Raw genomic sequence first — 11,829 nt, 5'->3', positions numbered from 1 at the left:
ATCTATCTAGTGCCTTTCACCTGTCTATCCATCTATTATATAGCGCCTTTTCCAGGTGTCTGTTGCGTATGTTAGGACTTCTGCAGACGCGCACAGAACCTCAGCTGATGTTGCTCCTGTTGCTTTTGAGAACTTTCCAGAAATCCAATGACTGAAGAAGCCGCAGCCTCCGGGCGCTCCGTGTAAACGGCCGACAAGATCATCGCTTCAATGAGTGAGATCACCGAGCTCGCGGTCTCCATTGACCCGCACTCGAGCTGACCAGCGGCGCGGCACTTTGGGGGATTACAGGCGAAATTATGCGGCTCTGCGGGACCCCGCCGAGGGTTGAACGAGAGAGCGAGCGCCGCTTTCACAGATACGAGGCAGCGGATCTTCTCCTTGGTACGCGCCTGATAAAAAGTGCGTGACAAGTCAGTCGAGTGGTTTATTTATACAGTGCCTTTCATCACAAAATCGCAGGGCACTTGGCGGAAAACAATGAAATACCCGCGAGATACACGAGAACGCGTCGACTTGGGGACTGGAAATCTTCAAGGATTTTATCAGAGCGACGCAACTAAACAGCGCAAATGAAAGCTCGGGAGGGTAAAAATAAAAGAGGAAGAAAGAAATCTATTTTTAGAGTTGACACCCAAACGAACAGTTAATCTCCCCGCTTCACGGCAGTCCTTTTACCGCTCCACGAGTGCGCGCCTGTGGGGCGTCCTCTCGCAGCTCTTTTGTGCGCTTGCGCGTTCGGTCTCGCGGCTCAGTGAGTGCGCGCTTTGCTTGGCTGGCGTCCAGTCCGCCCAGTGCGGGTTCGAACAATTCCTCCCGATTGTTCATGGTGGTAGCCTCCGTTTAAGGTTAATTTGGATTCAACGGGCCAGAAAATCGTTTTTTTTTTATTGTCTTACTTTTCTTATTTTTCGCCACGTAAGATTTACAAAAAGTTTAATAACTTCACCTGCACATGAAGAATTCATTAACGGACTGACATTGTTGGGCTACGCTTATGTAAATTTCTGTTTGAGCCAATCTGCCTTTATGTGAACTTCTTTTGTTATTTCGTCGTTTGTAACGTCTGCGCCTGCGCTCAGTGAAGGGCGCTATACAAAAATAAATTCGATGGAGCGAGAACGGCAACAAAGGTACGTTAAAAAAACGCCACCCTTCGTTCACAAGCACGTCCTAATGCTGCCAAAGGTGACACACAGCTGGCATGTGTCGCACGGGAGAACAAACAGTGTACAGATTGTAATTTATAGGCAGATAACGATCGATTAATATGTGTGTGAGGGGGCTTTAACGGGAACATATGGGGTCTGCATCTCTTAATGTTTCGAAGAAAGTTTGGAAAAAGGCAGACGACACTGTGCTGGTGGTCCGTGTCACAGCCACAGGTCTGCGAGGGACCCGCTCTGACACCACGGGTGACGTCACGAGAGGAATAAAGGAACACGTTAGACATACATGGGGAGCAGACATGACAGATAGATAGATAGATAGATAGATAGATAGATAGATAGATAGATAGATAGATAGATAGATAGATAGATAGATAGAAAGGCGCTATATGATAGATAGATAGATAGATAGATAGATAGATAGATAGATAGATAGATAGATAGTGTGAAAGGCGCTATATGATAGATAGATAGATAGATAGATAGATAGATAGATAGATAGATAGATAGATAGATAGATAGATAGATAGATAGATAGATAGATAGATAGATAGATAGATAGATAGATAGATAGATAGATAGATAGATAGATAGATAGATAGATAGATAGATAGATAGATAGATAGAAAGGCGCTAGATAGATAGATAGATAGATAGAAAGATAGATAGATAGATAGATAGATAGATAGATAGATAGATAGATAGATAGATAGATAGATAGATAGATAGATAGATAGATAGATAGATAGATAGATAGAAAGGCGCTATATGATAGATAGATAGATAGATAGATAGATAGATAGATAGATAGATAGATAGATAGATAGATAGATAGATAGATAGATAGAGAAAGGCATAGTATAGATAGATAGATAGAAAGATAGATAGATAGATAGATAGATAGATAGATAGATAGATAGATAGATAGATAGATAGATAGATAGATAGATAGTGAAAGGCACTAGATAGATAGATAGAGGCGATAGATAGATAGATAGATAGATAGATAGATAGATAGATAGATAGATAGATAGATAGATAGATAGATAGATAGATAGATAGATAGATAGAAAAGGCGCTATATGATAGATAGATAGATAGATAGATAGATAGATAGATAGATAGTGAAAGGCGCTATATGATAGATAGATAGATAGATAGATAGATAGATAGATAGATAGATAGATAGAGTGAAAGGCACTATATGATAGATAGATAGATAGATAGATAGATAGATAGATAGATAGATAGATAGAAAGGCGCTATATGATAGATAGATAGATAGATAGATAGATAGATAGATAGATAGATAGATAGATAGATAGTGAAAGGCGCTATATGATAGATAGATAGATAGATAGATAGATAGATAGATAGATAGATAGATAGATAGATAGATAGAAAGGCGCTATATGATAGATAGATAGATAGATAGATAGATAGATAGATAGATAGATAGATAGATAGATAGTGAAAGGCACTATATGATAGATAGATAGATAGATAGATAGATAGATAGATAGATAGATAGATAGATAGTGAAAGGCACTATATGATAGATAGATAGATAGATAGATAGATAGATAGTGTGAAAGGCGCTATATGATAGATAGATAGATAGATAGATAGATAGATAGATAGATAGATAGATAGTGTGAAAGGCGCTATATGATAGATAGATAGATAGATAGATAGATAGATGAGAGATAGATAGATAGATAGATAGATGAAGATAGATAGATAGATATATGATATATGATAGATAGATAGATAGATAGATAGATAGATAGATAGATAGTGTGAAAGGCGCTATATGATAGATAGATAGATAGATAGATAGATAGATAGATAGATAGATAGATAGATAGACGCAGTGAGCCTCTTTGAATCCTTGCACTTGATGACATCCACCCTTCAGACCCCAGTTAGGACAGAATGTTGTGCTTTTTACGTGTCGAGTCTCAACCCAACACCTGCTACCCTCGTGATGTTTGCATGTTCTCCCTGTACTGATGATGGAGTTCTTAAGGGTGATCAGTCACCTAAAGACGTTTATGGTCGATTAGTTATCCGAAATTGAACCCCTGGGTTCTTTCTATTTCAACACCCACAAATTCACACAGTAGAAATGTGAAGACTCCCACACACACACATGCAACCACCATGTTATCTGAAAGAAAGAAAGAAAGAAAGAAAGAAAGAAAGAAAGAAAGAAAGAAAGAAAGAAAGAAAGAACACATTAAAGATGAAGGTCATCAGTTGCCGTGGTTGTCCCTGCCGTGTGTCCCATGGCCGTTAGCACAGACTCCACTGCCCTGGATAGAAAGGCCGATCAGAAGATGACTGGCAGGCTGGGGGTCTTTTATTAAAGAATCGACGTGAGACCTGCAGATGCTACGATAGTCCAAGTGCCGAGTGAGCCCCCTGTGCCCTCTAAAACGGAAGGAGAGCGCCATTGACTTTCAAACGCGAGTAGAAGCGCAGGAGAACTCGAGCGCTTCTGGACGGAGACTTGCCAATGAATGTAACCTGACATGTTAATTGACTGAAAACAACGTAATAGTTAGGGAATCATTGTATTTAAATTTTACAATTACTTAAAAACTGACCAGAATCACTTTAAAATACATTTTAATATTTCATAAATTAAAATCCTTTCGGGAATATTAAAACTCGTAAATGCTGCTGCATTTACTGCTCAATACAAGAAACAACATTAGGATGGTAATGCGTTTGGAGTTCCGTTATAATCACTTATAATAGGCTGCATATTAAGTACAGTTTAGCATTCACAAAGAAACATAAATAAATAAATAAATAAATGGCACCAGGTTTCTATCATTTCTGGGGGGGCTTGAGGGTCCACATACGGATGGTGCGAACGGGGGTCTTCGTCGGTCCCACTAACAGACTCGCGCATTGCCCACCACAGAACTAAACGCCGTGTCGCACGCTCTTTCTTCTGCTAAAAGTGACAATGCGCTTATTATGCAAAGATCCGCTCGGTGATAAACGCTCCCCTTTGTCCGTTACTCATTTCCGTGCGCCACGATGTCACTTCGTGTGCTGTGAGCGTAGCCGTTTGAATCTGACCAGAGAACATCCACTCGAGTGCAGTCACACCGGCGCTCTTTGTCATATCGCCGGACTGCTTTTCGCTTAGTGTGTCACGCCGTCTAAGACTCGGGGAGAGAAAGCAAACCATCAGCAGCCACTCCGTTCTCCAGGCGAGCCCAAGTATTGCCGCCTGGCTTTCTGTCCTTTCATTTGCTCTTTCATTGCGTCCCCTGTGAAGCCAGCTGAGTGGCCGCGCTCCTGAAGGCGGTCTGCTCCGTAATGGGATCAGTGAGCTTTTGTTAAAGGTGCTTGTAGTGAGCTGATGAGTGGCACGCGCGGTGTGTGGCTGTGGCACCGCAGATGGGAGGTGTGACGAATGGGGGGAGAGAAAGAGAAAGTGAGAGAGTGAGAGCGAGACAGAGAGAGAGAGAGAGAGAGGGTTACCGAGCCCAAACCGGCAAACGGCGCTCTCGCTCTCTCTGTGTCGCACACCGAGCCTTTCAGACGGACTCTGCTTACTCGATGTGCGCCTCGGTGCTCCGAGAATAAAAAGAAGGAAACGGAAATCCGGGCTGCGAGCGCATCCCCCGAGCTGAAGGCGGTATGCCGAATGTGCAGAATGCGCTGTGCCCGATGACAAGCCCGCGATGCTGCTGACATCATGCCCGCCAAGCTCAACAGTAAGTAAGTGAAGGGAGCGCGTGCCGCGTCGGCTCACCTGAGGTGCTCGCCGGTGTCCTCGTGCCCGTGTGGCTGCCCTCTACGCTCCCCGGGCTGGGCTCGTTCACACCTGCACGTGCCTTGCCCAAGTGGCTGCGCGCGGAGGTGAGGCGCAGGTGTGGGAGTCACGCCTCTTGCGTGCCCACCCGATGACTTATGCATAGACGGCACCAGATTTATTGCAGGGCTTAAGAGAAGGGCCCGCGGGGCGCGCTCCATTTGTCAGCAAGTCGCAGTTGCTCCTGCGGACCGACGAGGACACGCGTGGCTGGCCATCTGACCCGTTCTCCTGTTTGTTGACAGGTACAAGTTGTTCTGTAGGTCTCAGAGAAAGTGGACCCCTGCAGCGGCGATGGACCTCGCTCCGGGTCGCTCCAAGTCGGGGAGCGCGCTGCACCGCTGGGTCTGGTGCACTATGAAGAGGAGGCAGAAGCGGGTGCTGCAGATGACTTTCGTGTTCATGGTGGCCTTAGTCTTCCTTCCCAATATCGGCCTGTGGTCCCTTTACAAAGAGAGGCATCTAATGAAGTCGCCGGACGTCGAGGATCAGGTAGGAGTTGCCATTTAAGTTCAAGTAACGCCTGGTACTGGAAAGCAGTGGGCTCGTGGGACCGCTTTGCTATGGCAGGGGGTCTGGTAGATCTGCACTGAGAGAGTTTTTTCTAAGGAGGGGACCGACGGACTTGAGAACTTCTGGACAGGCTGCGATCAAAAGTAAAGCGCGTGCACGTGAATTCTCGTCGGCGGGATCGCAAAGGCAGCGGCAGAGAAGCAAACGGCAATGGGCAGCGAAACGAAGGGGTTAACGCGACCCCAGTGTTCGGGATATTCAGGGAGGGGGCGATGTCAGCGGTACATCTGACGAGGGGGTCATGGGGGGATGTTGGTAGTTGGGGGCTTCTGCTGTAAATATTGGAGTTTGGTTCATCTACACTGCGGACAACAAAACTGATGCTCCAGTGGGGAATGAGCTTCATCACCGTAAGAACAGACACGAACATACAAACAAACAAACAAACAAACAAACAAACAAACAAACAAACAAACAAACAAACATATAAACGAACAAACAAACACGCAAACATACATAACGCGCGGGATCAATGCCTCGGCGCCAACGCCGTTCCTTACAGATGACCCAACATGAAGGTTACATCGACGTACAGTTTTTTATGTGTCACCTTACGGCTTCAACTCCATCAGTGTTACCTTGGGGGCTCCACTGATTTTCCGTGTCATCTTCAAGTGTTTTATGGGTGATAAGTAATACTGAGACCGTCAAACATAACATTGTGAATATCCCCTTGGGATCAATAAAGTATCTATCTATCTATCTATCTATCTATCTATCTATCTATGTAATATATAGCGCCTTTCATATATCTATCTATCTATCTATCTATCTATCTATCTATCTATCTATCTATCTATCTATCTGTTATATAGTGCCTTTCACTCTATCTATCTATCTATCTATCTATCTATCTATCTATGTAATATATAGCGCCTTTCATATATCTATCTATCTATCTATCTATCTATCTATCTATCTATCTATCTATCTATCTATCTATCTATCTATTATATAGTGCCTTTCACTCTATCTATCTATCTATCTATCTATCTATCTATCTATCTATCTAAAGGCGCAATGGACTCTCTTACCGTAAAGTGGGCGCAATGCCGGTGTGCTTCAGACGAAGGCGCGCAGTGACCGTTACAAAGTTGTGACGGGGCCTGAGGTGACCCGCCGATGTCATAAATGCACAAGTAGAACAGCGAGCTTCGTGCCATACCAGTTTAGGGCCCGTGTCCCCGGTGATTGTCCCAGTAAGAGGCCCGATAACGTGCGAGATTCACAATTTCGCGGACGAGCTTTAAGCAGGCGCCTGTCCTCGTGACAAATGCAGCAGGCTTGACGTGGGGACATTCCATTTGGGGGTTGTCGGGTCACTCACCTATAGAGGGTCTTTAGGTCTGAGTGGTGAGGGTCTCAGTCGTTTTTTTTTTTGTTTTTTTTTTTTTCAAGTTTGCAGTCCTGTGCCTCGCAGGTTTGATTTGCGTTTGTGCGTCAACTTCTCGACATGTCGTCCCACTTCACTTAAGGCCGCTGTGAATTGTGCCCCGTGTGCCCCGATAGTCCACGATGAGCGCCTCCGGTTGGTTCCTGATGGCTTAGAGTCCAAACACTTGCGTGCCGCGCTGACACCGAATGACGTCCTGCAGAGACGTCTGGACAAGAACATGGCGGGCAGTTCGGCTCATTAAGGCTTTCGGCTGAAGACTCTGAGAAGGTCAAGTCGAGACCACAAGTCCCGGTGCTGCTCCGTCAGTCCTTCCAAGGTAGACTTGTGACAGGCAGGTCTGGGGATGAAGACGTGACACCCAGCTTCTCACTGCGACCCCCGTCTCCTTGAAGAAGAAAGTCAATGCGAAATGAAGCTCGCAGCCAACATTGTCGTCCATACTGAGGGGCTAATGAAAGCCACTTCTGTACACAGAGACCCTCCACAAAAAGAGCCCGACGACGTGAAGCGACCACACCGGCCTTAACTGTCCCTAGAACCGCTGATGGCCGTTGGAGAAACTCGTGTCACTGCGCTGATGAGCATCTGATGAGGGGGACACGGGCGCCCAACTGCCTCTGTTAAGACCACCCTTGTCCCCGAATGACAATTAAAGCCAACGATGTAATCCTTTAGGTGTCATCTGCTGATTTTGTGGCTCGCGATGTGTTGGCATTTTAAAAATGTCCTGAATGTGAGGTCACCAAACGTTTGTACTGAACTGGCGTCCCTTCCACTAGAGCTCGTAGGGTCGGCGGCGCCCCCCGAGACCTTTTAGGTCGTCACCTCTCTTTATAAAATTCAGCTTTTCATTAAGAATCGTGGAAGTTCTCTCTGTTTCTTTTACGGGGCGTCCTGCATGGCGGAGTTCAAGATGTTGATGGGGGTCTTCGTTGAGCTGCAGGCATCGTGGAGGGACGGCGGCCGCGTGCTCGGGTTTCTCTGTTGTTTCTGATGCTTTGACGCCGTCTGCTCCTTCTTGGATGTGCTGTAACTCGATTTGTAAGTCGCCTTGGATTAAAGGGTCTGCTTCATAATAATAATAATAATAATAATAATAATAATGGATAGGAGTACATGTACATATTTATTTATACAGAACTGCAGAGGAGCTCAGAGTGTCCACAAACTTTGGACAGCATCTTGTCACGGGCATGGTGGTCGTCACCAAGATCAGAAATCTTTAGACAGAAGCATTGCACTTTAAACAGAATGTCCAAGCAATTATTATTATTATTATTATTATTATTATTATTATTATTATTATTATTATTATTATTGTTGTTGTTGTTGTTGTTATTATTATTATTATTATTATTATTATTATTATTATTATTATTATTATCTGCGGTTGTTTATTGCTTACGACGTATGCAGCACTGAGGCAGAGGTGACAGAAGAGTGTCGCTCAAAGAATGAAGACACATCGGGGACTACAGTGGCGCTGCGCAATAAAATGACGGCAAATGAAACAACGCGGAGACGTGAAGGACACCTCGGCCTGCTCCCCTCTCAGTTTGATTCGTAGGGGGTCGTGTGCTGGGGTCGACTATCAAATGCATTTCTATTCACTTATATATTTGTGCTCCCCTTTGTGCAGCACCGCCATTTCCCCTCACAGTTTTTCGGTACATTTTAACTGTTGTTGTCCTGGACATGATAGTGAAGGGGGCGGCGGGGTGATTGGGGGGTCTCTCCTAAGCCCCAAACGTTCATGAGTAGCGCTATACTTCTTCAACCACCTGCTGTGTGTATATGAAAGAGCATCGACAGAACACACACACACACACACACACATCATATATTCGCGTGTGTCTGAAAGTCACACCATCGGGCACGCGGCTGTTAACGGAGCTGACGGGACTCCGCTAAGTCCACCTTACCGTACAGAGCGCGTTCACGTGTCTGTTGGCTTCTCAGAGACCTCCGTGAGCTCGCAGTGGGGTCTTCGATTTGTAGAAATGAAACCAGAGGTGGTCGCCCAGCCATCTGTGGGTTGCTTGCCAAGTTATTTTAATAAGACGGCAGCCAGGAAGTTAGTGCGCAAAGCTTTACCAGCTACTCCAGCTGGCGACCCCTCTCCTCGGTGGTGGTCCGTCCTTATTTTTTAAATGATCAGTACAATCTGTCGGCCTCTTTGTTCGTGTCTTTGAGCTTTTTCCAGGTATTCCCCCCACATTCTAAAGCCCTTCACATGCGGCCGAGGAGAGCCTCTAAATGTGTAATGGACAGGATCCCCCGGACTGTTGCTTATTTATTTATTTATTTATTTATTTATTTATTTATCTATTTAATTATTTATCTATTTAATTATTTATCTATTTAATTATTCATTCATTCATTTTTGAATCCTTAATAGTCTGCGGTCGGCTGGCGTCCTGCCCAGGGTTTGTTTCCTGCCTTGCACCCTGTGCTGGCTGGGATTGGCTCCAGCAGCCCCCCGTGACCCTGTGTTAGGATATAGCGGGTTGGTTAATGGATGGGTAGTGAAATTGCCGGCTGTTTTTGTCCCCCGTCTGGTTCCTGTACCTCTTGGTGGTTCTTAATGACTCCTCCAGACCGCTCGATGATGTCGACCTCCTCTCTAAGTTGCTTTAACTTAAAGCCTCTGCTGAGTAAATACGTGCAGATGGCGCGAGAAGAGCAGAATGAAGTCGTCGCACACAAAGTGAACTTTCAGCCTTCGGTTTGCCCAGAATGTGCGGTCCGGTGGTGCAGCGCTCGGCCCCGCTGCCTGACACTTGGATCACGTGGCCCGGGCTCCGCCTCTTTGGTTTCTTCTCCGCCTCCGAGTTCGGTTAATTGGCTGCTCTAAATTGGTGTCACGTGAGTGGGCGTGGCGTCCAAGTCAAGTGACGGTAATCGTCGTGTCTGCTCAATGCAATGAAAATTGGTGTTCCCAGTGGATTTCATTTTTACTTTTTTTGACTCAGTGATCACGAAAACAAGCGCCTTTGATATCAAAGTGAGAACAGATTTGTGCATGAAATACAAAGATAAAACTCAAACAGTCACGTTTTTACACAATTTAATGGGTCCACACTAAATCATCAGTGGTGTGGCCAGTTCAATGGAGGTCATCTGCCCATTTTGAATCAGGTGTGTCCGACTCCGGTCCTGGGGGGCCGCAGTGGCTGCAGGTCTTCATTCTGACCCCTATACCTTAAGCAGTTGTTGCTAATTAACTCTTTTACTTTCATTACAATTAACTTATTATTCAGGACCCGGATCCTTTAATTGTTCTTTTCTCCTAAACAACAATGAGATACAAAAGGAGCCAACAGATGACCAGCTGCCTGGTGTCCATCAGACCACATCTGATCAGACGACGCACTTGAACCCACCAAGCAGGAGACAGCGGGCCGGCCAAGCGACTTCAGAAGGACCACCTGACGTGGGGGACTTGGCCTTGAAGGCGCGCACAGGAATCGCTTCTTCAGTTTGAACTCACAACGAATCGTCTCGTGGGTGGGAGCTGAGCAACCAGCAACCCGACGGGGTCAGCGGCGAATTGGAGTTTCAGTGTCGGAGTCCCCTCGTTACTGGTGACGCCAAATCGTCGTTTCCTCTTGCAGCTCGGGTCAGATGTAACTGACATGCCAACACTCGCCATATTCGCATACAAAACGTGCGTCAGATGAAGTAAACAACAAAAGCGAGCGCGCATTACCTGGGGGTCGCGCTGTAGTCAAACTAACACAATCGCCTGCCCTTTTCAGAGCCTTTGGCTGGCATCACAGTAGGGGGCGCCAGGCCCAATCAAACGGGTTCAGAGTGGCAAAGCCCTGGACTTCAAGCCATAAAGACATGGGTTCAAATCCCGGTGATGACAGTGTGTGACCGCGAGCCTGCAGGCACTTGGCCTGTCTGGACTAGAAGAATACATTCTGCCTTGGTAGGCATCAGCTAAATAATAATTCCTTGGATTTTTGTATACCGCCCTTCACTGGGTGACCTCGAGATCACAGGTGGAAACAAATGTAAACTTTACAAATTACGAATTAAATAAGGAGTTCACGTAAAGTCGCGCATTTGCTTAAACCGAAAGGCAAATACTGAGTTCATAAACTGATTAACGTCAGCGGAGCCCAGCGATGTTTGTCCATTCATTAACTGGCCAGCTGGCATCGACGGAGAGGAAAGCAGAAACTCGACAAGCAGCTTCAGTGGCAAAAATACACCTGATGGGGGCGGTCAGTTAAAGGAGGTCCAGAAACCTGCACTGCCTCCCCCCCACCCACTCACGCCCCCTGCTGGGCCGACTAAGACGAGGTCAGAGGCGATCGTTCTGCCAGAGCGAATTGGCAGCTCCATTCATCATCGAGAAATCCCGCTCTCCATAACTTTATGACCCACTTCCAAGTAACAATAGACAGCCGGAGTCCTGGAGACCACTGCCCGCTGGCCGGCCGCCCCCTGCTGGCCGTTCTACAATATAAGATTGGTTTGGACTTCGGCGGAGGGGCTGATTCGCCTTATTCGTCTTACGCCGAGCGCTCGATGTCTGCAAGATAACAGCAAGGCAAACAAACGGTGTAACGGACAAGCGTCGTGCGCGCGAGTTTGACACAACCCAATGGCACTGCCCATGCTGATATAGCGCCTGGCATGACCGCAATTCTGAAAACCGCCGTGACGTCAGGTGGGTGTGGGCGGTGGCCTGCCGCGCGCGTGCACGTGTTTGAGGGCCTTCTGGCTGCTAAACTGGCATTTACGGAGCGGAGGCGCGCTCTCGCGTGAGCTCGCGTCGTATGTAATTGAGAATATTTTGTAAAGTTCACGGAATTAAAGAGACTAAAAGACCACCAGCGTTATGA

The 11,829-nt window shown here is 46.3% G+C and overlaps 1 protein-coding gene across 2 annotated transcripts in view; it reads left to right on the top strand.

Moving 5' to 3' along the window:
* Positions 1-362: 362 nt before the first annotated feature.
* Positions 363-11,829, top strand: part of galntl6 (polypeptide N-acetylgalactosaminyltransferase like 6) — a 109,804-nt gene continuing 98,337 nt past the window's right edge. Inside the window, exons 1-2 of one of the 2 annotated variants that reach the window (XM_039750085.1) lie at positions 363-384; positions 5,250-5,496. In XM_039750085.1, coding sequence (XP_039606019.1) covers positions 5,299-5,496 — 198 coding nt within the window. In that variant the 5' untranslated portion in view covers positions 363-384; positions 5,250-5,298. Of the gene's footprint in view, positions 385-3,979; positions 4,907-5,249; positions 5,497-11,829 lie in introns of those variants that run through there. The other variant, XM_039750084.1, reaches the window with a different exon arrangement.

The sequence above is a fragment of the Polypterus senegalus genome, chromosome 4 (genome assembly GCF_016835505.1).
Source record: "Polypterus senegalus isolate Bchr_013 chromosome 4, ASM1683550v1, whole genome shotgun sequence".
Lineage (NCBI taxonomy): Eukaryota > Metazoa > Chordata > Cladistia > Polypteriformes > Polypteridae > Polypterus > Polypterus senegalus.
This window is presented reverse-complemented; position numbering and strand designations above follow the sequence as displayed.